The 21,879-nt window shown below is 35.6% G+C and overlaps 1 protein-coding gene across 1 annotated transcript in view; it reads left to right on the top strand.

Annotated features, from left to right (window-relative positions):
* Nucleotides 1-21,879, top strand: part of MDGA2 (MAM domain containing glycosylphosphatidylinositol anchor 2) — a 926,008-nt gene that overhangs the window by 546,571 nt on the left and 357,558 nt on the right. Inside the window, exon 4 of the mRNA XM_002690859.7 lies at nucleotides 15,926-16,122. Within this exon, the coding sequence (XP_002690905.2) occupies nucleotides 15,926-16,122 (197 nt within the window). The remainder of the gene's footprint in view (nucleotides 1-15,925; nucleotides 16,123-21,879) is intronic.

Here is a 21,879-nt window from a genome sequence, read left to right as displayed (position 1 = left end):
ATAGAATATGTATATATAAATTGTATATATATATAAATCAAGAGATGGGAATCTTTACGAGAGTAAAGACTTCTTGTGCAATCAAGAAGAAAATGAGGCAGACTTTACCTTATGTTATCAACCAAAGCTATACAAGACAAAATGATCTTCATTATATTATATGTATATAGACAAATAAGTTGCTTCCATATCCTGGCTATTGTAAATAATGCTACTATACAGTGGAGCACATGTATCTTTTCAAATTAGTATTTTCCTTTTCTTTGGATGTATACCGAGGAGTGGAATGAGTGGAATTGCTGGAAAACATGGTAACTATTTTTAGTTTTTTGAGGAACCTCCTTACTGTTTTCCACAGTAAATAGCACCAATTTACATTCCCATCTACAGTGTGTAAGGGTTCCTTTTTCTCCAAATGTTGATTGATCCTCATCAACATTTATTTGTGATTTCTTTGATGATAGCCATTCTGACAGGTGTGAGGTGGTATCTCATTGTGGTTTTGATTTCCATTTCCCTGACAGGTAGCAATGCTGAGCATCTTTTCATGTGCCTGTTGGCCATCTGTATCTTGTGAAAAATGTTTATTCAGGTCTTCTGCCAATCTTTTAATTGAGTTGTTTGATTTTTTTTTGTATTGAGTTATGTGAGCTGTTTGTGTATCTTGGATTAACCCTTTATTGGACATAGCATTTGTAAATATTTCTCCCATTCAGTAGGTCTTTTTGTGTTGGTAATAATTTCCTTTACTGGCAAAAGCTTTTAAATTTAATTAGTCCCCATTTAAAACATTTGGCTGCATTTTTAAATTATAGAATGTACAATGTATTCTAACCAGTGTGAGTAGATATGAACAAAATTTGAAAGAAGGAATCTAAATCTTACTGATAGCTTCTCTCTTATAAATGTCCCACGTTAAGAATTTGGCTGTGTACGAGACAGCAAAAGAGACACTGATGTATAGAACAGTCTTATGGACTCTGTGGGAGAGGGACAGGGTGGGAAGATTTGGGAGAATGGCATTGAAACATGTAAAATATCATGTATGAAACGAGATGCCAGTCCAGGTTTGATGCATGATACTGGATGCTTGGGGCTAGTGCACTGGGATGACCCAGAGGGATGGTATAGGGAGGGAGGAGGGAGGAGGGTTCAGGATGGGGAACACATGTATACCTGTGGTGGATTCATTTCGGTATTTGGCAAAACTAATACAATTATGTAAAGTTTAAAAATAAAATAAAATTTAAAAAAATAATTTGGCTATAAATACTCATTGTGTCTGTTTTGTTTTATAAATTATATAAAATTAGTCATTGTTCAAAAATCACTATGCAGAAAAACATATGAAGTATTTCTTGTTTTCAGTATTTGTACAGAATTTTAGATAAATGTCTCATTTATCTAAAAGATGGTGCTTTTGTATTTGTGTCTGCACAGTGTACTACAAACTATTGACATAAAAGCTTTGTTTATAATAAAGTGCCTTGTTCTTGATTATTGATATATCTAACAATGATTTAATTAGTTTTTTATAACTTCAAAGCAACTTAATTTTATTCAAGTTAGTCTGTCAGCATTATCTATTGTTATGTACATCCATCCTGTAGTTATAATAGTAACATACATTTTTACCCATAGAATGAAAAAGTAATATACTTGATTAGCTTTAGTGCCTACGAGTTTATTGTATGGTTATTTTCCTTAAGAAAACACATCTGGATTTCTTTTGCATATGATTTCTGGAACTTCCCAGAGGGAAAGGCAGCATCCAATACAGTATTTAGTGTGTCTTTGCCATCTGGGTCTTCACATTCATTTGGTTTAATTCAAAGATTAAAGACAGAAAAATTGGACCAAATGGTGGAATAAACCCCTGTGGAAAACAGGCTTCTGCTGTGATTATTCTTGAGATTAATTGATTCTTTAACTTGTAACTACACCCATGACTTCAGTTGCAGTTAATAACTGATTAACCATAAGCACATAGGTTAATTGTGCCAGTGCATACTGGGAGATGAGAGTTAACTCCTCATGCCACTATGGTACCCCAGTTTAAGTGGAGAACAGACTAAACAAATGCTTCCACAACTTAGTTAACTTTATCTCAAACAAGGATAGCTAATGTATATAAGAGCTAATTTTGGATTTTTAAGGTAAACTATCTTGCATATATGTAAAGGGAAGGAAGGATTAGAAATAATTCCAAATTTTCTAGCATAAAAGACTGAAAGTTTGAATGAAGACATCTAAAAACAGACATACTACTGATAAAGGAAATCTTAAATAATGTTGAGTTGTAAAAATTCATATCATAATTATACCATAGAAATGACCATTATTTATTTAGGCAGCTAATTCAAGCATCTACCATTTTCCTAGAACTCCCCATCATTTTATTTTTCCTTGTAAACTACTGACTCTTCCCCACTTGTGTTTAAATATATGTCTCTCAACTTATAAGAAAACAAGACAGTGAAAACAAAGCAGGACTCGTGATTGCATGTTGTGTTCTAACTACTTCCCAAACTCTTTCTTGTCATAGCCAAGTTACCTGAAATAATTATATACATTAGTTATTTCGTGTTTTTATCTGTCTTTCAAAGGGCTTCTGTGGTGGCTCAGATGGTAAAGAATCGACCTGCAATGTGGGAGACCTGGATTCAATCCCTAGGTTGGGAAGATGCCCTGGAGAAGGGAATGGCTACCCACTCTAGTATTCTGGCTTGGAGAATTCCATGGACAGAGGATCCTGGTGGGCTACAGTCCATGGGGTTGCAAAGAGTCGAACATGACTGAGCGAATTTCACTTTCAAAGATACAGAAAAATGACTACTGGTCCCACAACTCCACTGGCACAGCTCTGATGAAGCTCACCAGTAGTATATCTCTTGCCAATTTTAAAATCCCTTTCCAGTTCTGTTCTCACCTTGATTTTGTTTCACCATTTATCCTGTTCTCCAATCCCTGTAAGGGCATTTTAAAATTTGAAAATTGAAACTACATTCTGTACAATTGTCTTTTAAATGAAGAGATAAAAGTATTTCTTTTTCAATGTTAAAAAAAAAATACTTCTAAAGTCTATTTTCTATCCCAGTGATTTGTTTTGTCTCCAGCTCTCTCATCACTTTTTTTCCTCTGTATTTTTCATATATCTCCCTTATTTTATTTATTTATTTTTGGCTCCACTAGTTGTGAACCCGGAGAAGGCAATGGCACCCCACTCCAGTACTCTTGCCTGGAAAATCCCGTGGACGGAGGAGCCTGGTAGGCTGCAGTCCATGGGGTCGCTAAGAGTCGGACACGAATGAGCGACTTCACTTTCACTTTTCACTTTCCTGCATTGGAGAAGGAAATGGCAACCCACTCCAGTGTTCTTGCCTGGAGAATCCCAGGGACCGGGGAGCCTGGTGGGCTTCCGTCTGTGGGGTCGCACAGAGTCAGACACGACTGAAGTGACTTAGCGGCAGCAGTTGTGGACCAGAGACCAGAGCTCTCTTCTTTGTCCTTTCCTCTTTTCATTCTGCACACTTCTTGAGTTGTTTCATTGCCACACACAGAATATTGGTGTCCCCTGTTCAACATCTGTAGCTCACACTTCTCATTCTGGTTCTATTTTAAAACATTATGATTAAGAGAGTGATAGGTACTTGCCATTGAGCATGATCTAAACAGAAATAGCTCCTTTCTCTAATCACGTCTTCCTTCACTCCATCCTCTGGCCAGATATAGGTCTATCATTATGTTTCCTATTTCAGTTAATGCACTGTCTGCTGCCAAGCCAGGTCCTTCCTAAATTCTCACCTTTTCTTTAGCCATATATCCTACCAGTTACCCAGTACAGTTCATGTAAGCTTCTAAGCTTAAGAAAGGTAATTTTCATCATCATTATATATATATATATATATATATATATACATATATACACACACACTGACAAATTAAAGCCATATATATGTGTGTGTATTAGTTCATGTAACTAATATATTCATGTAAGTCATATATATGTAACTTACATGTAAGTTCATGTAAGCTTAGAAGCTTACATGAACTGCACTGGGTAACTGGTAAGATATATATATATATGGCTTTAATTTGTCAGTTGCTGGCATATTTAATCAATCAAAGAAAAAATTTCCAGAAAATTATTTCAATTAGAAAGGGATAGGTAGCATTTGTTAGAAAGAAAAATGAATTTTCCTTAGGCTTCTCATTATAGTACATATGTATAGCATTGTTGAAAATTGACATTGAGCATATAGTTAAAGATTTATCTTCATGTTAATTTATTAGATCATTATTGAGTACTTTTATCCCTATGTCAGTTCTAGGAATAAAACAAGACTAAGATATAGATCCTATGCACATTGGGCTATGTTTTATAGAAAACTATATTAGTTTGTTATTTAAAAATATATAAAATATTCATGATTCAAATATTGCATTCAGTGGTTTATTTGATAAATATGAAGAGTTTGACCTCCATTAAATTATATAAAATCAATCTCTTGGTTTCAAAAAGCACTTTGCATTTGTTGGTGAATATCATCTCTAGATTTTTGAATTTTACCTACTTAGCTTATAAAACTGAAAGAAATTTAAAGAGAAGAAATACTTTTACAAGTGGTTGACCAGTTTTCCCAGCACCACTTGTTAAAGAGATTGTCTTTAATCCATTGTATATTCTTGCCTCCTTTGTCAAAGATAAGGTGTCCATAGGTGCGTGGATTTATCTCTGGGCTTTCTATTTTGTTCCATTGATCTATATTTCTGTCTTTGTGCCAGTACCATACTGTCTTGATGACTGTGGCTTTGTAGTAGAGCCTGAAGTCAGGCAGGTTGATTCCTCCAGTTCCATTCTTCTTTCTCAAGATAGCTTTGGCTATTCGAGGTTTTTTGTATTTCCATACAAATTGTGAAATTATTTGTTCTAGCTCTGTGAAGAATACTGTTGGTAGCTTGATAGGGATTGCACTGAATCTATAAATTGCTTTGGGTAGTATACTCATTTTCACTGTATTGATTCTTCCAATCCATGAACATGGTATATTTCTCCATCTATTAGTGTCCTTTTTGATTTCTTTCACCAGTGTTTTATAGTTTTCTATATATAGGTCTTTAGTTTCTTTAGGTAGATATATCCCTAAGTATTTTATTCTTTTCATTGCAATGGTGAATGGAATTGTTTCCTTAATTTTTTTTCTATTTGCTCATTATTAGTGTATAGGAATGCAAGGGATTTCTGTGTGTTGATTTTATATCCTGCAACTTTACTACATTCATTGATTAGTTCTAGTAATTTTCTGGTGGAGTCTTTAGGGTTTTCTATGTACAGGATCATGTCATCTGCAAACAGTGAGAGTTTTACTTCTTCTTTTCCAATTTGGATTCCTTTTATTTCTTTTTCTGCTCTGATTGCTGTGGCCAAAACTTCCAAAACTATGTTGAATAGTAATGGTGAAAGTGGGCACCCTTGTCTTGTTCCTGACTTTAGAGGAAATGCTTTCAATTTTTCACCAAGAGCACTTTCTAATACCATACACAAAAATAAACTCAAAATGGATTAAAGATCTAAACGAAAGACCAGAAACTATAAAACGCCTAGAGGAGAACATAGGCAAAACACTCTCCGACATGCATCACAGCAGGATCCTCTATGACCCACCTCCCAGAATATTGGAAACAAAAGCAAAAATAAACAAATGGGACCTAATTAAACTTAAAAGCTTCTGCACAACAAAGGAAACTATAAGCAAGGTTTATAAATTAAAAGATAGCCTTCAGAATGGGAGAAAATAATAGCAAATGAAGCAACAGACAAACAACTAATCTCAAAAATATACAAGCAACTCCTACAGCTCAACTCCAGAAAAATAAACGACCAAATCAAAAAATGGGCCAAAGAACTAAATAGACATTTCTCCAGAGAAGATATACAGATGGCTAACAAACACATGAAAAGATGCTCAATATCACTCATTATCAGAGAAATGCAAATCAAAACCACTGTGAGGTACCATTTCACACCAGTCAGAATGGCTGCGATCCAAAAGTCTACAAGCAATAAATGCTGGAGAGGGTTTGGAGAAAAGGAAACCCTCTTACACTGTTGGTGGGAATGCAAACTAGTACAGCCACTATGGAGAACAGTGTGGAGATTCCTTAAAAAACTGGAAATAGAACTGCCTTATGATCCAGCAATCCCACTGCTGGGCATACACACTGAGGAAACCAGAACTGAAAGAGACACGTGTACCCCAATGTTCATAGCAGCACTGTTTATAATAGCCAGGACATGGAAGCAACCTAGATGTCCATCAGCAGATGAATGGATAAGAAAGCAGTGGTACATATACACAATGGAGTATTACTCAGCCATTAAAAAGAATACATTTGAATCAGTTCTAATGAGGTGGATGAAACTGGAGCCTATTATACAGAGTGAAGTAAGCCAGAAAGAAAAACACCAATACAGTATACTAATGCATATATATGGAATTTAGAAAGATGGTAACAATAACCCTATATATGAGACAATAAAAGAGATACTGATGTATAGAACAGTCTTTTGGACTCTGTGGGAGAGGGAGAGGGTGGGATGATTTGGGAGAATGGCATTGAAACATGTATAATATCATATATGAAATGAGTCGCCTGTCCAGGTTCAATGCACGATACTGGATGCTTGGGGCTGGTGCACTGGGATGACCCAGAGGGATGATATGGGGAGGGAGGACAGAGGAGGGTTCAGGAATGGGAACACATGTATACCTGTGGCAGATTCATTTTGATATATGGCAAAACCAATACAATATTGTAAAGTTAAATAAAATAAAATTTAAAAAAAAGTAAAGAGAAGAAATAAATGCCAGTAAAATATCATCATTAATGTAAGATAGCCCAATGTGGTTTGGTAAGAGTATCTAAGCCACTAGTTTGAAAATTGATGATGAGTAAATGTAGAAAGTTATCTACTGTGAAACAGTATAGCCGGTACTCTGTATATCCTGGGAGTGTTGGAAGATAGTGACTCTCAAGTGAATCCCTCTCATGAAACTACCTCAGCTGCCTAACCCACCTTCTAGCCTCATCCCTACCAGGCCTAATCTAGTGACTGATCGTTATCCTTTGTAGGACAACTCTGAAAGAGATCTCAATTCTGGAGCTCCTCTGGATCATATGGAGACTTTGTAGTGATGTATCACAGTTTAACTCCCCTCACTACCTAATGCTATCTTCCCCCCTTTTTTTCTTTTCTGCACATAATCACAAAAATTGATCCTGAGAACACTACCCTGTAAATTTCCTGAAAGCATATCTTCATCAGAGAATCATATTTTCAAGGAATAATTCTAGATGGTCTGAGGAAGTAGAGTCTAAAACAGGATGTTAGATCACTCATCAGCTCACTAACCAGCTGGCAGTGAGGATCCCACTGCTGGTGGTAGGTAGACCGTGGATAGCCTTTGAATGCTATAGAAGTGAGATTGTTAAAACCTTCACAGATGGTGAACAAGGATGTGTACCAATGGAAGGTAATGCTCTGTGAATTCAATATCTTTGGCTTTTGAGGAATTCAATGGAAAGTAATAAGTACAATATAATCCATTTCTGCTAAGTTCTATTTATACAGTGAAGAGAAAGAATAAAAGACTGAGTGTGATTAATCATGAGTTGAAGGTGATATGTGAGGATAAGAAAGTCTCTTTACAGAATATAAAGAAAGTCTTATCTTCTTTAGCCAGAGGTTATAAAAGCTGATAATAAGGCTTAGAACTTATTTAAAAGTATAGCAGAGTTCCAGAGAAGTGTGAATCCTCAGCCTCAGCAAATTGGCCAAGCCAGGATCTGAACCCCAGCTGGAAATAAGTAGAACCCTGACTTGGAGAGGTGGGCTGTATCTGAGTTTGTGGTCTCAAAAAATGTTGAAAACCTAGATTTTCTTAAACATTGTGGACCTACATAAGTGTACCATTTCTTCCAATTGGAGGGTATGACTTCCATCCCGCTTAAAGATGTTGCAGAATCTTCTTCCTTTTGTGGTAATATATACCCTTGTTAGGGTATATCCTCACCTTCATTTCTTACCAGCAAATTAGCATGTAGGGTCAACAGATGACATGATCTGGCGTGGAAATGCTTGGTTTCTAAAGGAGAGGAAGAGCCTGTGCTATCCTTCAAATGAGCTGCAGACCCTATCCAATATTTGCTAGTAAGAATCAAGAGAGTACACAGGGAATAGGATCCTGAGGCTGCTCTACCAAGTGGGGCTGACAGTAAGACAGACTAAGATTAGAGATGGAGAATAAGATCAAATGGAGAGAAAGAATAAGAGCTTACTAATGTGGGAGTATTCTCCCATGATATAAGTTGAAGACCCTAGCCAGGATAGCAGGAGATAGTTGCTGATGTTAGGATGGTGTTTGGAAGCTTGAGGAAAGCAGTGAGCCCACAAAAAGAAGTATATGTGCCACAAATACTGTGTATATAGAATAAAATGAGATCAAAAGACCCATATGTAAGCATGCTAGAGTGAATTTACTAGTTAGAGCCTAACAATGTCATCAACTCAGTATATTTTATGTAAAGGCTCAAAAGACACCACATTTATTATATCAATAGGAATGTGCTGATGACTGAGATGCAGGCATCATTGAGACTTAGGGGTGACTGTTCTTTGCAGACAAATGTTCATAGTAGGAGATGCTATTACAGAATTGGTCTTCCTGATACCAATGGGATGCTGGAATTACAGAATAATAGTGGGGAGGTGACAGTTCAAATGCATCCAGTGCACTAGACTCACAGAGAGCTCTGTGTGTGTGTGTGTGTGTGTGTGTGTGTGTGTGCATGTGCATGTGCCCAGTTGCTTAATTGTGTTCAACTCTTTGCATCCCCTCCATTGAACTTCCCAGGCAAGAATACTGGAGCCGGTTGCCATATCCTACTCCAGGGAATCTTCCTGACCCAGGGATCTAACTTGCATCTCTTAGTCTCTTGCATTGACAGGTGGATTCTCTACCACTAGCACATGTAGGGAGCCCACAGAGAGCTCTAGAGATGGTCGATAGAACATAGCATCCCTTGGGGCAAAATAAGTGGATAGTCAACAAGGGTATTGCCCCATATACACAGTTAAAACAGACGGATAATCAGGAGGCTGAATATGGTGATCTAATAAAAAGTCAAGACTCCTTATTCAATTGTTGAACATGGTAATTTTCAGACCAGTGTCCTGAAATACCAGTCATGCATTGGGTTTTGTCATATCTACCAAGCACTCAGTCATAAAATAGGGCAGGCTCTCAGTAGTCCATCATCATATGGAAGTGGTACATCTAAGATGAGGCATGACCAGGGCCAGAGTGCCCAGGAGTGCTGTACAAGCAAGTACCCAGACCCCCATGACAGCTATCAGTGTTTTTCCAGTTTCTCTCTCTAAAATCATAATGACCATTATAGAGGGTCTCTTTTGTGGTAATAGTAGGGCAAAAAGGCTAAGCTTATTTCATAATGAGTCAGCTCAGTACACATATGCAGGCTGGAAATTGGATTGTTATTTCAGGAGAACTCCACTCTGTGGTGTCCTTGATAGACAGGTAATAACAGAAAATTATCTCAGTGGATAGAACTTTGACTTGGGCAGTGTACCTGGTCAGTCGTTTTGAGTGAACAGGGGAGATATGTTGAAGCATTTGGATGGACCTGTGGGTGTGCCATGAAGTATTGAACATTTGTATTGCATGCTAATGAGCACCAAAAATTATCTACCATAGAAGCAGCACAAAATAATGAAGTTGACAGTAATGCAGACAGTTGATACCAACCAGTTTCTGTCATTGGCTGCCCATAGTTGGGACAACAGATGCATGAAAAGAATAGCTATAATGATAGGGAGATAGGCTATGTGTAAGTTTTAAATTTTGGTTATTCATGAAGTTTGGCCTGTCTAATGTCACTGTTGCTGCTGCTAAGTCACGTCAGTCGTGTCCAACTCTGTGTGACCCCATAGACGGCAGCCCACCAGGCTCCCGTCCCTGGGATTCTCTAGGCAAGAACACTGGAGTGGGTTGCCATTTTCTTCTCCAGTGCATAAAAGTGAAAAGTGAAAGTGAAGTCACTCAGTTGTGTCCAACTCTTTGCGACCCCATGGACTATAGCCTACCAGGCTCCTCCATCCATGGGATTTCCCAGGCAAGAGTACTGGAATGGGTTGCCATTGCTTTCTCCTCTAATGTCACTACTGAATATATAATCTGACAATAGACACCACTTCTTCATGATAAAACATTATCCATCAAGAATGCCAACCAGTAGATTATACTAGAATGTTTTTTTTTTTTAACCCTGAAAATAACAGTGTATCATTTTGATTGAATTTGATGCATACTCTGAGTATGAACTTTTCTGCTGACCTTAGCCAGCATCAGTCCTATCAAAAGCCTTTTAGAATGTTTTACTCTTAATACATGATCCTACCTAAACACCCATGGGACCAGAAGCAAATTTTATAGCAGTTAAGATGTAGCAGTGGGAACATTGCTATGGGAATCTCTAGTCATATCATATTCAATACCACCTAAAAAATTTACTTACTAAAGTGATAGAATAGTCTTTGCAGGAGGCATCTAAGTCTTGGAGAGATAATATCCAGTAAGGAATGGGTGCCATCTTCCGAGATGCAGTATACATCCTAAATCAATGACCGTCATTATATGATGCTTTTATTTCCATTTCCTTCTTTCTTTTTTGGGGGGTGGGGGGTATTGGTGGAATACATAGGTTCCAGAATTAAGTAGGGACCCTACTTACTACCATCATGTTCAGTGATCCTCTTGGGGAATCTATGTTTCCCTCCCCACAATGCTGTTCTGACAGTTTAGATGCTCTAGTTCTCAGAAAGGGAAAAAGCTTTTCTTAAATGACACTGCAAGAGTCCCATTAATTTTCAAGAGTTGGCCGCTGTTACTTTAGGCTTCCTGTGTCAGGAAATAGCACATGCGAGGAATCACCATCCTGGAAGGAGTAACTGGCCCATATGGTCAGCTTGAAGGTAAGATTGTTGTTACACAAGAAGGCAGTAAGAATATATTCCTTCCCCAGTTGATCCACTGAGCCATTTCTGGCTATTCTGTTGCCCAGTTTTGGTGGTAAACAGACAAACGCATCACTAATAGCTTGAGAAGAGCATGCTTACCAGGAGCTCAACATCCCCAGTGACAAAGATCTGGTAGTCTCACTAGGTAAACTACTTATATCAAAGGATGTACCAGCCCAGGATGAGAGCAATCTAGAATGGTAATAGTAGTACGAGATGATGATTATCATCCCAAGATTCCCCGGGAAAGGTGACTATCGAGAATCCTGGAATAGCTTTTCTCAGATACAGTGACTTTTCGTATCTGGCAGGTAGATCCGAGTGGATGCTGAAGTGCACTCCCAGATCCTTTCCTCAGGACTGAAGCACTTATTCTGAAAGCCACTAAAACTTTTAACATTGATGACTGTCAGCTAACTGCTTCTCTAGAAATTATCCCAAGCCAGACAGAACTGCCCCTTCCAAAGTTGAGAACAGGACACTTGCCAGGACTGGTTGATGAGGGAAAGGGTTGATGTATAAAGATTTAGCTTCCTTGTCTTAAGGCAGTACAGCCCTTCCAGTTTGGGAGGACCTCAGGGCTCCAGATCTCCTCTAGAGCTACTGTGAAACTTAGATGCAACTGCTGTATTATTCCACTGTCCTTCTTAACCAGTCTACTTCCTTCAATCCCTCATGAGTGCTGAAGATAATTTCCACTTTCTGAACACATGTCTCTGTCTTAGAGTTTCTCTTCCAAGAAACCTGACCTAAAGCAAATACACACCTTCAGTCTATATTCAGTAATATAAAGAATAGATATTAAACATATTTTTAAAGGATATATATTTCTATGTCACTTAAACTATCATATATGTATATATGTATGTGTACATAAATGTATAATCTTACTTAAAATATTTTTTTAGCCATGCCATTCTTTGACTTGTCTAACAGAAATCTTGTTTTTGGCTTTTTTGGTTTTATTTGTTTACTACTTTCACTATTACATCTTTTTAGATTTTTAAAATAGTAATAAAAATAACAGACAGAAATGTCTTATACTGTATAGGAAGGTAACCTTGAGTGGTGTATTTGTTTTTAAGTGTAAAAAAAAAAATCATCCTGCCTAAACATGGGTGAATCTAACAGGTAATTCTACAATACAGTGTTTTGTAAACCATTGTCATAGGATGGGATTCTCACCTGAAACTCATCCAAGTCAGGGAAGAGCATGTTTAAAGGATTGTTCAGCTTGGGTCTATTCTGACTGCAATTATGGACACCACTACCTAATGTGAAAAGAGCTAGGGATGCATCAATGAATGGAAGTTGAAAAGTACAATACTGTTAACTATTTAGAACCCAAAGAGTGTTACCATTGTTACCCTGTTTCTCATTCAAATATGTTTTGTTCCAGAACTTTCCAGCTTCAGATTTTTTTTAACAATATAACAAAGTTCATATCTCTAAAAAGAAACTGTAACTAATAGAAATTATGTTTTGAACAAGAGAAAATAAGTTGCTTACAACAGACTCACAGTACTTTTTTTCAAGCCACTGAGATGAAATTCAGCTCATCAGTCTCCTGTAGGATTTGATTTATATGTTAAAAGCCTAATCATCAAATAAGAGACCATTTGATGGAATTTAAAGACCTTTAAACATTTCATGGTAATGATGCTGGGATCCTTGAATACTGCAGCTTATTAAAACCAGGCATATATTCCTGTACAGCTAATAGAATGAATATAAACTGAAAGTTCCTACAGCTTTTCCAAAAAACCAGCAGTTGTTCTCTAAATTTTCACTATTCAAATTAGAGGCCATTGAGGTAGCTGTGAAAAGATTCTAATGTTGGATAAAAAATAAGAATATTGCAAAACTAGATATCTAAGTAGGGCTGTCAAGTAATTCATATTGGAAAAAAGCTTTTTAAAAACTGGGTAAATTAGGAATTTTTTTCTTTACTTTGATTCCTTAAGGAAGCACTTAGTTTTACATTTTAGTTGCCTTTTTATTATTTGAACACATAAGTATAAACTTTTTGTGTGTGTTTATTTTAGTTGAAGTATATTTGACATATAGCATTATATTATTTCCAAGTATACAATATAATGACTCCAATTTGCATACATTGTAAAATGATTGCCACAATAATTCTAGGTACCGTCTGTCACCATACAAAGTTACAAATTTGTTTTCCTTGTAATAAGAACTTTTAAGATTCATGCTCTTAGAAAGTTTCAAACACACGTACAATTGTTTTAAAGCTAACACATTCCTTGATTTCTTTTTCTCTTAAGAACCTGGGATATGCTGTATCAGAGGTTGGTAATCCATGCAGAGTATGGCCCATGAGCCAAATCTAGCTGTGGCACATGCATTTGTAAATGAAGTTTTATGGAACTCAGCAGCCTTCATCTTTCATTCATTTACCTGTTGTCTTTGGATGCTTTCCCATTATAACGATAGAGTTTATCACAGTTGAGATAAAGACTGTGTGAACCACAAAGCGCAAGATATTCATAAATTGTTTCCAGAAAATATAGGTTAAACCCTGTCGTGGATACTGGAGAAGGAAATGGCAACGCACTCCAGTATTCTTGCCTGGAGAATCCCATGGACAGGGGAGCCTGGCAGGCCCTGGTCCATAGGGTCGCAGAGAGTCAGACACGACTGAAGTGACTAAGCACACACGTCATGGATACCCCTTTTTTAAATTAATTTTTATTGGAGTATAGTTCCTTTACAATATTGTGTTAGTTTCTGCTGTATAACAAAGTAAATCACACATATATCCCCTCATTTTTAGATTCCCTTCTCACAGAGCATCTAATAGAGTTCCCTGTGCTAAACAGTAGGTACTCATTAGTTATTTTATACCTACTAATGCATATGTGTCAATTCCAGTCTCCCAGTTCATCCCACTCCCTTTTCCCCTTTTGGTGTCTGTGCATTTGTTCTCTCCATCTGTGTTTTTATTTCTGCTTTGCAAATAGTTTATCTGTATCATTTTTTTAGACTACACATATAAGTGATATTACATGATATTTGTTTTTTTTCTTTCTGACTTACTTCACAGAGTATGACATTCTCTGGGTACATCTATGTTGCTGTGAGTGGTATTATTTAATTCTTTTTAACTACTGAGTAATATTCCATTGTATATATGTACCACATCTTCTTTATCCATTCCTCTGTTGATAGACATTTAGGTTGCCTCCACGTCCTGGCTATTGTAAATAGATCTGCAATGAACATTGGAATGCATGTCTTTAATATCTTTTTGAATTATGGTTTTCTCTAGGTATATCTCCAGGAATGGGTCATCTCGTAGTTCTATTTTTGTTTTTTTGAGGAACCTCTATACATTTCTCCACAGTGAGTGTATCAATTTACATTCCCACCAAAAGTGTAGAAGGGTTCTTTTTTCTCCACACCCTCTCCAGAATTTATTGTTTGTAGATATTTTGATGATAGCCATTCTCAACGATGTGAGGTGATACTTTATTGTAGTTTTGATTTGTATTTCTCTAATAATTAGAGATGCTGAGAATCTTTTTGTGTGTTTGTTGGCCATCTAGATGTCTTCTTTGTAGAAGTGTCTATTTTTTGGTAGATCTTCCCCTTATTTTTTGACTGAGTTGTTTATTTTTTTGATACTGAGCTGCATGAGCAGTTTTTGTATTTTGGAGATTAATCCTTTGTTGGTTGTTTTGTTTGCAAATATTTTCTCTAATCTGAGGGTTTTCTTTTTGTTTTGCCTATGATTTCCTTTGCTGTGGAAAAGCTTTTAAGTTTAATTGCATCCCATTTGTTTACTTTTGTTTTTATTTTCCAGGAGGTGGCTCAAATTTACATTAAGAGTGTTCTGCCTCTGTTTTCCTCTAAGAGTTTTATAGGGTCTAGCCTTACATTTAGATCTTTAATCCATTTTGAGTTTATTTTTGTGTATGATATTAGGGAGTATTCTAATTTCATTCTTTTATTTATAGCTATCCAGTTTTTCCAGCATCATTTATTGAAGAGAGTGTGTTTTATCTATTGTATATTCTTGCCTCTTGTTGTCATAGATTAGGTTACCATAAGTGTGTGGGGTTATCGTTGGGCTTTTTATCTTGTTCCATTGATCTGTATTTCTGTTTTTATGTCAATACCATACTGTCTTGATTTCTGTAGCTTTGTAGTATAGTCTGAAATCAAGGAGTCTAATTCCTGTGTATCCCTTCTTTAGGATGTATGTAAAACAGCAAAATTTTAGTTCCAATATTCAGTAATAGAAATATTAATGTATTTTAATAGTACCTTCTGCTAGTACATTTTAAATCAGCCAAAGTGGAATATAAAATCTGAGATGAAGGAAAATTTAAACTGGCACAAGGTCATATTTTCTTATTACAAAGGTTATAATAATTTATAAACATATATTATTTTATTTTTAAAATATATTTTATGAATTGGAAAAGGAAGTATGGTAAAGTTAAGAGTCAACTGAGATGCTTGGTTGACTATTATAGTCATAGTTGACTATGACTATAATTCATTGGCTAACCTGAATTTTCTGATCTCTCTCTTGGAACTCTGTTTTATGTGGCTGTTGACAATGTATTAGAAATACGTAGTCATTTGTACTATTTCAGCAAATAGAGATCTTAAGAAGCAACTATTATTTGTCTTTACCTTCTATCATTGGAAATTTCTCTGCAAATGACTTCAATGAACTCAATAAAAAAGAGTCTAGTTAAAAGTAATACATTCAATTAAGAAAATTAATCTTTGGTTAAGTTTTATATGTTCAGTACTTTAAAGCCATATAACTCATAACACTATTTTTATGTTTTCTAGATTTGGATGATCCAGTAGTAACTGTTCATCAAAGTATAGGTGAAGCTAAAGAACAGTTTTATTATGAGAGAACAGTGTTCCTCCGGTGTGTTGCCAATTCCAATCCACCTGTGCGGTACAGCTGGAGACGTGGCCAGGAGGTATTGCTACAAGGATCTGATAAAGGCGTTGAGATTTATGAACCCTTCTTTACCCAGGTAGGAACTGATGTAATAGTATTTCCACCCCACTCTGCTGGATACTTTCCTAACTCTGGCAGCATTACAATACTTCAAATACTTTTCTATTTGAAAAGATGTTTTTTTTTTTTTTTTTTTTTTAAAGCACTATATATTTAGTTGAAAGGTCAGAGGACTCAATGAAAAACAATTTGTTTGTTTTTCATGTAGTAGTTACATGTATCAAGTTACCTCTTGAAAACAAGTTAAATGAATGTATCCTAAATATTTCTTTGTCCATAGGTTTGCCCAGATTTCACACTAAAGTCCATAATTATACATTTGCTGTCTGCTTTGTTTTCTTTTTTGTTAGAAATATTTCTTAAAATATTCTGATTCCCACATTTGCAATGGTAAATTCACTTTAAGAAAATGAAGAAATGTATTTGAAATATATTTGGTTTTAGGGGAAAAAAATCTATCAAATTTTCTTTGTTCTTTTTCGATTTTGGCTTAGTTTAAGAATAGAATCATAATTATATAAAAGTTAATATACTTAGTCATCAAAAACTTATTTAATAAAAAGAACATTTGAATTAATTTTATATAGAGTGCATGTAATATGGAACATTCCTCTGTAATGCATTTTTTTAAAATTTTATTGAAGTTGATTGAATTAATGCTTCTTGAGGAGACATGGAAGTTGTGGGAATTTTTGAATGCTGTAATTATAAAGATATTTTTTGACATTTACAAAAGAACACAAACCTAACTAACAAAGAAAAGATTTTAAATTAAAAAAAATGTACTTGGAAAAATTTTCAAAGTAATTGTGACTATTATTTTTTTAATTATATAGGTAACAAGATAAACAAGAATCTGACTACACTGTTAAAGTTTGAGGCATCAAATGTCCATAAGGAGAGAAACATATAACTAAATTTAAAATACTATAAATATATTAACTTCAGAATGTTAAAGATTTTTACATTTCACATCCCAGCTCTCTAATAATATAAGATTATCCTGAGATTATAAATTTCCCATCATCCCATTTTTTATTAAATGCAGCATTAAATACATATTTCAGTTCATTATGCAAGTTTTACTAAAATTCACTGTTTTTAGTTAGCAAAATAACTTAAAAATTTGTTAACACTATTTCGTAGCTTGATGTCCCTAAGGTTTAGAAATCTGAATAAATGATCACCTATCATCTATTTGTTTCTTCTATTGTCAGCTTCCTTTAAAATATAGATGTTGTTAAAATTCAGAAAGCATAATTTTCTGTTCACATGATATTTGCCGTACTAAGCCAATTCTAAACACATATTCACTAAGTACTGAAGCACCATAGGCAGCTTCTTACTTGAAGAAGGGTCTTGTCACTTAAAAATAAACACATGGGTCTTGCCCAAATTTGGGGGAAACTTTTATGTTTTCCAAGCAATTAAGAATTTGTTTTAAAGTTTTAAATAAGCACAATCAAATTTTTCATTCATTCCTTTAAATTTGTTGCTGTTTCTGTGTTAGCAACTCAAAGAACGTATCTTAAAGAAGCTCTCAGACTAGTAGCTGTTGATTCTGCCTTTTAAAAGTTACTTATTTTCTCTTCTTTATGTTTCTCCCACTCTTTGTGAGAAAAGCAACTTTTTAATTTGAACATTTCAATACTGATACTTTCTTTAATGTAAATATTATAATGTGCTACATAACACATGCTTTTTCTGCTTTTTACTGTACTTGGAACTCTACTGTTTGGACCCTCCAAATTAATTATCTTAAAAAAGTGTTTAAGAAACAAATTGTTCTTAAAATTCTGTACTCTGGATTCGCCTGCTGTAACTGATAATTGCCAATAGCATATAATTTTAGCTTCTATTTTAAAATGTCTTTCCTGCCTTTGGTTACTTGATTATTTTATCTCTGCTCCTAAAATGGCTGTTTATTTATATCTGTTTTAAAAATTATGTAGAAGCAAGAGATGCTTCAATATTTTCATGTTGTATATGTACTTAATTTGTTATTATTAAACGTATTTTTTGTAGGCAAGATTGATAAAACTCTCAAACAGCAGCACATGGAAAGTACTTTTGACCACAGAGAATGTTGTCTTTCTCATGGACAAATGTTATTATCATACCACACAAGCTGATATATTGCACACAAGTCCAAGTATTGTGGCCTACAAGACCATTTTTGATCTTGTTCCACCTTGTTGTTGCTTGTCTAACCTCCTATTCCTCATTCACTGTTCTAGTCACACCCACTCTAGACATGCCCGGGGTCTGCATGTTCTTGATTCCTCCAATTAGAATGCTATTTAGATAACATGGCAGGGATCTTCTTAACACTGAGAACTCATCACCTGAGAAAGGCTTTCCCTGACAGATCTATCTGAAGTAACATCTCTTCCCTTTCAGTTACTCATCCCTAAAACTCAGTTTTTTGGGGGTTTTTTTGGTTTTATTTTTTTCTACAGCACTAAAATTATAAAATTATCTTATTTGTATATCTGGACATAAACTCAATAGTTATAGTGACTTGGTCTTTTTAATAACTCACATGGTGCCTGACACATGGAAGAATCTCAATGAATATATTGAGCCAATATTCCCATGAAGATGTCTGGATTTTTAACTAAGGAATGTGTGCTTAGTCACTCAGTTGTGTCCTACTCTTTGTGACCCCATGGACTAAAGCCCGCCAGGCTCCTCCCTCCATAGAATTCTCCAGCCATAAATATTCGAGTGGGTTGCCATGTCCTCCTTCAGGGGATTTTCCCAACCCAGGGTTCAAACCCAGGTCTCCTGCATTGCAGGTGGATTCTTTTCCATCTGAGCCACCAGGGAAGCCCAGGGAATAGTTAAAATTATTAGTAAATCCTGAAACACTCTCTGTAACCCTTACTTCTTTTTTCCCACTAAAGAAAGCTTAGTGAAATGTGAATGAGAATGATATTAAAATTAAATCAGTTTTAGTGTATTTAATTTCTGAATTGTTGATGATTTTCTTGTGATTTTTAATTGATTTCTAGTCTAATTTCACTGGGTGGGAAAGTTTCAGTCCTTAGAAGTTGAGACTTGCCTGTGATGTACTTCCATGAATGATCCTTATGCACCCACAAATTGTGATTCCAAAGTTGTTGAGTTTCAGTTGGGTCATATTTGTTAATTTTGTTGTTCAGGTATTCTACATATTTCCTGATTTTTTGTGTCTGCTGTTCTAAAAGCTGTTGAGAGAATTTAGATAATGTCTATGACTGTGACTGTGGATTTGTCTCTTTCATCTTCATTTTTATCAATTTATGCTTTATATATTTTGAAAATGTATTGCTAGACTTGCACAATTAGAATTTTTATATCTTCTTAGTGGATTATCTGGAGAAGGAAATGGCAACCCACTCCAGTATTCTTGCCTAGAGAATCCTGTGGACAGAGGAGCCTGGTGGATTGCTGTCCATAGGGTCACACAGAGTCGGACACGACTGAAGTGACTTAGCATGCATGCATGCATTGGAGAAGGAAATGGCAACCCGCTCAGTGTTCTTGCCTGGAGAATTCCTGGGACAGAGGAGCCTGGTGGGGTGCTGTGTATGGGGTCGCACAGAGTCAGACACGACTGAAGCAACTTAGCAGCAGCAGCAGCAGCAGTGGATTATCTGAGCGTATTATCTTTCTGATATTATATCTTCCTGGCAAGCTATCACTCAGAAAAGTACTACTGGCAGTGTTTCTTGCCTTACATCTGTTTTGTCTGTCATCAATTTAACTATACACACTTTCCTTTGGTTGGTGGGCCTCTTTAGGGGGTGGGGGAGGGTAATAAATATTCATTTCTTTACTTTCAAACTTCATATTTGCAACACATTGCTTATAACCAGAATATAGATTTTGTTGTTGTTTTAAGCCAGTGGATCTATCTTAACTTTTAGTACATTTAATCCAGTGACTAATATTGATTTTTTTTTTTTTACCATGTTAGGCTCTTCTTTTATTTTACTTCTCTCTCTTCTTGCCTTCTGGGTTTATAAGATATTTTAATGATTTCATTTTATCATCTATTTAACTAAACTTTAAAATTATCTTAATACCTTTTATTGGTTACCTTAAAAAATTACACCATGCATGCTTAATTATTACTTTAGCTCTTCTTCAAGAATGATAGAACTTTAGAATAATTTAGCAATATTTACCCTTTTTATATTTTATGCTATTTTTTGTCTAGTACTTTAATTCTACATATATTTTAAAATCAACAAGACTTTTTTTGTCCTTTGAAATAATCATTATTTATTTAAATTTACCAATATATGTCCTTTTTTCCATTTTGCATTGTTTTTTATGTGTAAGGAAGCATTTGAACTTCAGCTTTTGCAGTTGGATATACATATGTTCTAGCAACATTTATTGAAAAGGTCTTTCTTTCATCACTGAATTTCCTTGGCACTTAAATTGAAAATCAATTGCCCCTATGTATTAGAGTATTTCTGAGCTATTTATTCTGTCCCATTGATCTATATGTGTTAATTTCTATAGATTTATAACAAATCTTAAAATGAGAAAGAATAAGTCCCTTAACCATGTTCATCTTTTTCAAATTGTTTTAGATGTTTTCACTTCTTTGTATTCCCACTTAAGTTTTAGGATCATCTTGATTTCTGTGGAAAGTGTGATAAGATTTTGAGTGAAGTTTTGTTGAATCTGTAGATCAATCTGAGAATAATCTAAGATATTAAAGTTATAGAATGAAGGATAATTGATATTGGCAATGTATTAATACCAAGCAAAGAAAAATCTGATCTGCTCCATTGTGGTTTTACTTCTCTATCATGTGTAGTATTGTTCTATGAAAATTCAAGAGCATATGTAAGATTTTTCAATACCATTTTTTTATTTTTTAGATACTGCTTAGAGTATTTTCATGTATATATGGATATTTATCATAAATGGATAAGAAGCTAATCATTTATTTAAGAAATTCTCAAGGGTTTCTTTAAAACAAATACCTCTTTGGTTAAGGGGTGCGTGCATGCTCAGTGACTCCGTTGCATCTGACTCCTTGTGACCTCATGGACTGTAGCCCACCAGGCTTCTCTCTCCATGGGGTATTCCAGCCAGAATCCTGGAGGGATCTTCCCGACCCAGCCATCAAACCTGAGTCTCTTGCGTCTCCTGCATTGGCAGGCCAGTTCTTTACCACTGCACCACCTGGAAAGCCAGCTTTTGGTTTTGTTTTTCCACTGGTCCATAGTGTGTTTACTTTTGTGCAGAAACACAAATGCAGATGCCTACTGAACTATCTGGTACTGTAAATATGTGATCTGTGGGGGCTAGTATGAAAATAATAACTGGTTAGGCTTTCTGGGTACCCACTCCAGTGTTCTTGCCTGGAGAATCCCAGAGACGGGGATTCTGGTGGGCTGCCGTCTATGGGGTCGCACAGAGTTGGACACAACTGAAGCGACTTAGCAGCAGCAGCAGCAGCAGGCTTTCTGTGTATGCCCGCTTTTTAGAAAACAATATACGACCTGTTGCTGCCAGAGTTCTATATCTGACCATCAGGGTTGCCATTTTGAAGTTCTGCTTGAGTCCACAGTTTTTTCAGGAGGGGAGGACACATATGATAACATTACTACTTTTGTATAATTGTGAATATAGGGAATTATAGAATAAGCAGGATTTCTCTAAAAGTTATCTTGTATGAAAAAATTAGAATTAACACACTGGTAATTCCAGGGCTCATTCCAGCCTCTAGGGCACATTTTTATAATATAGACACATAGGATGTAAAGAA

This window comes from Bos taurus, chromosome 10 (assembly GCF_002263795.3).
Source record: "Bos taurus isolate L1 Dominette 01449 registration number 42190680 breed Hereford chromosome 10, ARS-UCD2.0, whole genome shotgun sequence".
In the NCBI taxonomy this organism is placed as follows: Eukaryota; Metazoa; Chordata; class Mammalia; order Artiodactyla; family Bovidae; genus Bos; species Bos taurus.
Note: the sequence above shows the minus strand (reverse complement) of the source record. Positions and strands in the feature narration are given on the sequence as shown.